General features: G+C 11.4%; 1 protein-coding gene across 1 annotated transcript in view; it reads left to right on the forward strand.

Annotated features, from left to right (window-relative positions):
* Window positions 1-2,159: 2,159 nt before the first annotated feature.
* The window catches only part of PGSY75_0929200 (putative RNA-binding protein), a gene marked incomplete at both ends in the record, with an annotated part of 1,653 nt that continues 1,323 nt past the window's right edge, over window positions 2,160-2,489 (forward strand). The window contains 2 exons of the mRNA XM_018785697.1: window positions 2,160-2,280; window positions 2,433-2,489. The exon at window positions 2,433-2,489 is cut by the window's right edge and continues 70 nt beyond it. Coding sequence (XP_018642038.1) covers window positions 2,160-2,280; window positions 2,433-2,489 — 178 coding nt within the window. The remainder of the gene's footprint in view (window positions 2,281-2,432) is intronic.

Here is a 2,489-nt window from a genome sequence, read left to right on the forward strand (position 1 = left end):
TATATTATATATTATAATACTGTATTTTCTTATATTTTCGTTTCATTGACAATATATTTAAAAATATATTTTATTTTTATAAATTATCAAAAGTAATATAAATCCCACATTTTTATTATTACTTATTTTATTATTATTCCCATATATTTTGTATATATATAATATATATATTTTTTTTTTTATGAAAAAAAAAAAATTAAAAAAAAATACAAACCTATCCGCAATTTTATTAAAAATACATATATATGTGACATTTATTATATTTTTTTTAAATAAATTATTTAAAGTTCATATTTTTTTTTTTTTTTTTTACTATTTGTATAAACATATATGCACATATATAATTATATATATAATTAATTAATTAACAATAAAATAGTGTATATAATTTTTTTTTTTTTTTTTTTTCTTAGTATTTTTTAATGTTCTTAGAAACAAAATATTTACATTATTATATATACAACACTTATATAAAAATATATTAAATTTATAATGTAAAATAAATAAAATAAAATGAAAAGAGAATGTATTCATTTTTTATAAATTCTTAGGGTTCTACTTTTTTTATATTGTCGTAATAATTGAAGTATCAAAAATAAAATATATATATATAAATAAATATTATTATAAAAATATATTGTTCTCAATTATAATATATTTTATATATAAATATATAAATATATATATATATATATATATATATATATATTCATACATAAAAAATATTTAATATTATATAATTATCGATATGTACGCATCTCTTAATACGTATTTTTAAAAATCATTTATTTTTATATATTAAATATAACAATATTATATAATATTTATATAAAATATTTATATATATTATTATATTATATATGAATAAATAATAATATATTGATATGACATGATATAAAATAATTATTTTTATAATATATTTAAGAGTACAATATATATGTAAATATATTTTATATAATATATTCTTCCTTTATTAAATATATATATATAAATAAATATATATATATATATTAAAAGTAATATAATTTTATAATACTCTTTTTTTTTTTTTTCCCATGTTGTGCAAAAAAAATATATATATTTAATAATATATATATAAAAAAAAAAAAAAATTTAAATATTATACTATATAAATAAATATATTTATATATTAATTATATATTTACAAATATAATTGTTTATATATTTTAAAAAATTTTATATTTATTCATAAAAACATCCTAACTGAAGAAAATTTTATGCGAGAAAAAAATATAATCTTTTTTTTTTTTTTTTTTTACATGTTTTATTAAAAAAAAAATATAAATATAAAAAACAAGAGGTAGAAGAAAATAAAAAACAAAATATATAACATATAAGAATATATATATATATATATATGTATAATATATATAAATATGTAATTTATATAATATATATATATTTTTATTATTTTATGTATTTTCATAAATTCATATATTAGTTTATAAAGAAAATATTTCTATGTTATTTTTCCTTTTGAATGAGAATCAAGAAAAACGATAAAAGTAAAAAGATGTTACTATATGGATATGATTTTTCATTCATATATTATATAAAGATTTAAAATTTAATATATATATATATATTTATTATATATACCTTATATATTATATCATTATATATATTTTTTTTTATATAAAAGTTGCAAATTTTTTTCAAAGTGTTATTTATATGTATTATTATATAAATATATAATAATATATATATATATATATTTTTACATATTTTATATATAATATTATATTATTTGTAATTCATATTATATAGTAATTAAAGATAAAAAGAAGAAAATAAAAAAAATATTATACTCTTACAAAATTGTAACATAAATTTTAATTATTTTATACAAATATACATTTATATTGTATGTATGTATGTATGTATATATATATATAGATAGATTATATTACAAGTAGTTTAAATATATTTAAAAGGTAGATGCATATTTGTAGATATTTTTAAAGTGCCTATTTTTATATTAATGCATGAATATTTCTATAATTATATTATTTTACCTAAGTTTTGTTTTATATAAATAAATATTTTTTTTTTTTTTTTTTTTTTTTTTTGATAAAAAAAATTTTAAATCATAGATATATTAAAATATATACATATATATATAAATACATATATACAAAATGAGCATACAAAATAAGATAGATATGAGTTTAGATGAACTCATAGAAAAGGAAAATATAAAAGCTAATTTAAAAACCAATGAAAAAAAGACGGTAAATAAATTTATTGAAAAAAATACAGGTAAGTAGGTATATATAACACTTATGAAGAAAACATATAAAAACAAATATATATAAATGTGTAAATGATTAACATACAGATATGTATATGTGTATAATAATATATTATTTTTGTATTATATGATTTATTTTTTATTTTATTTTTTTTGATAGGTCAAAAATTTTTGTATAGTATAATAATATCCAATGTGAATAGCAAAAATTTAGAAC

Source organism: Plasmodium gaboni, chromosome 9 (assembly GCF_001602025.1).
Source record: "Plasmodium gaboni strain SY75 chromosome 9, whole genome shotgun sequence".
Lineage (NCBI taxonomy): Eukaryota > Apicomplexa > Aconoidasida > Haemosporida > Plasmodiidae > Plasmodium > Plasmodium gaboni.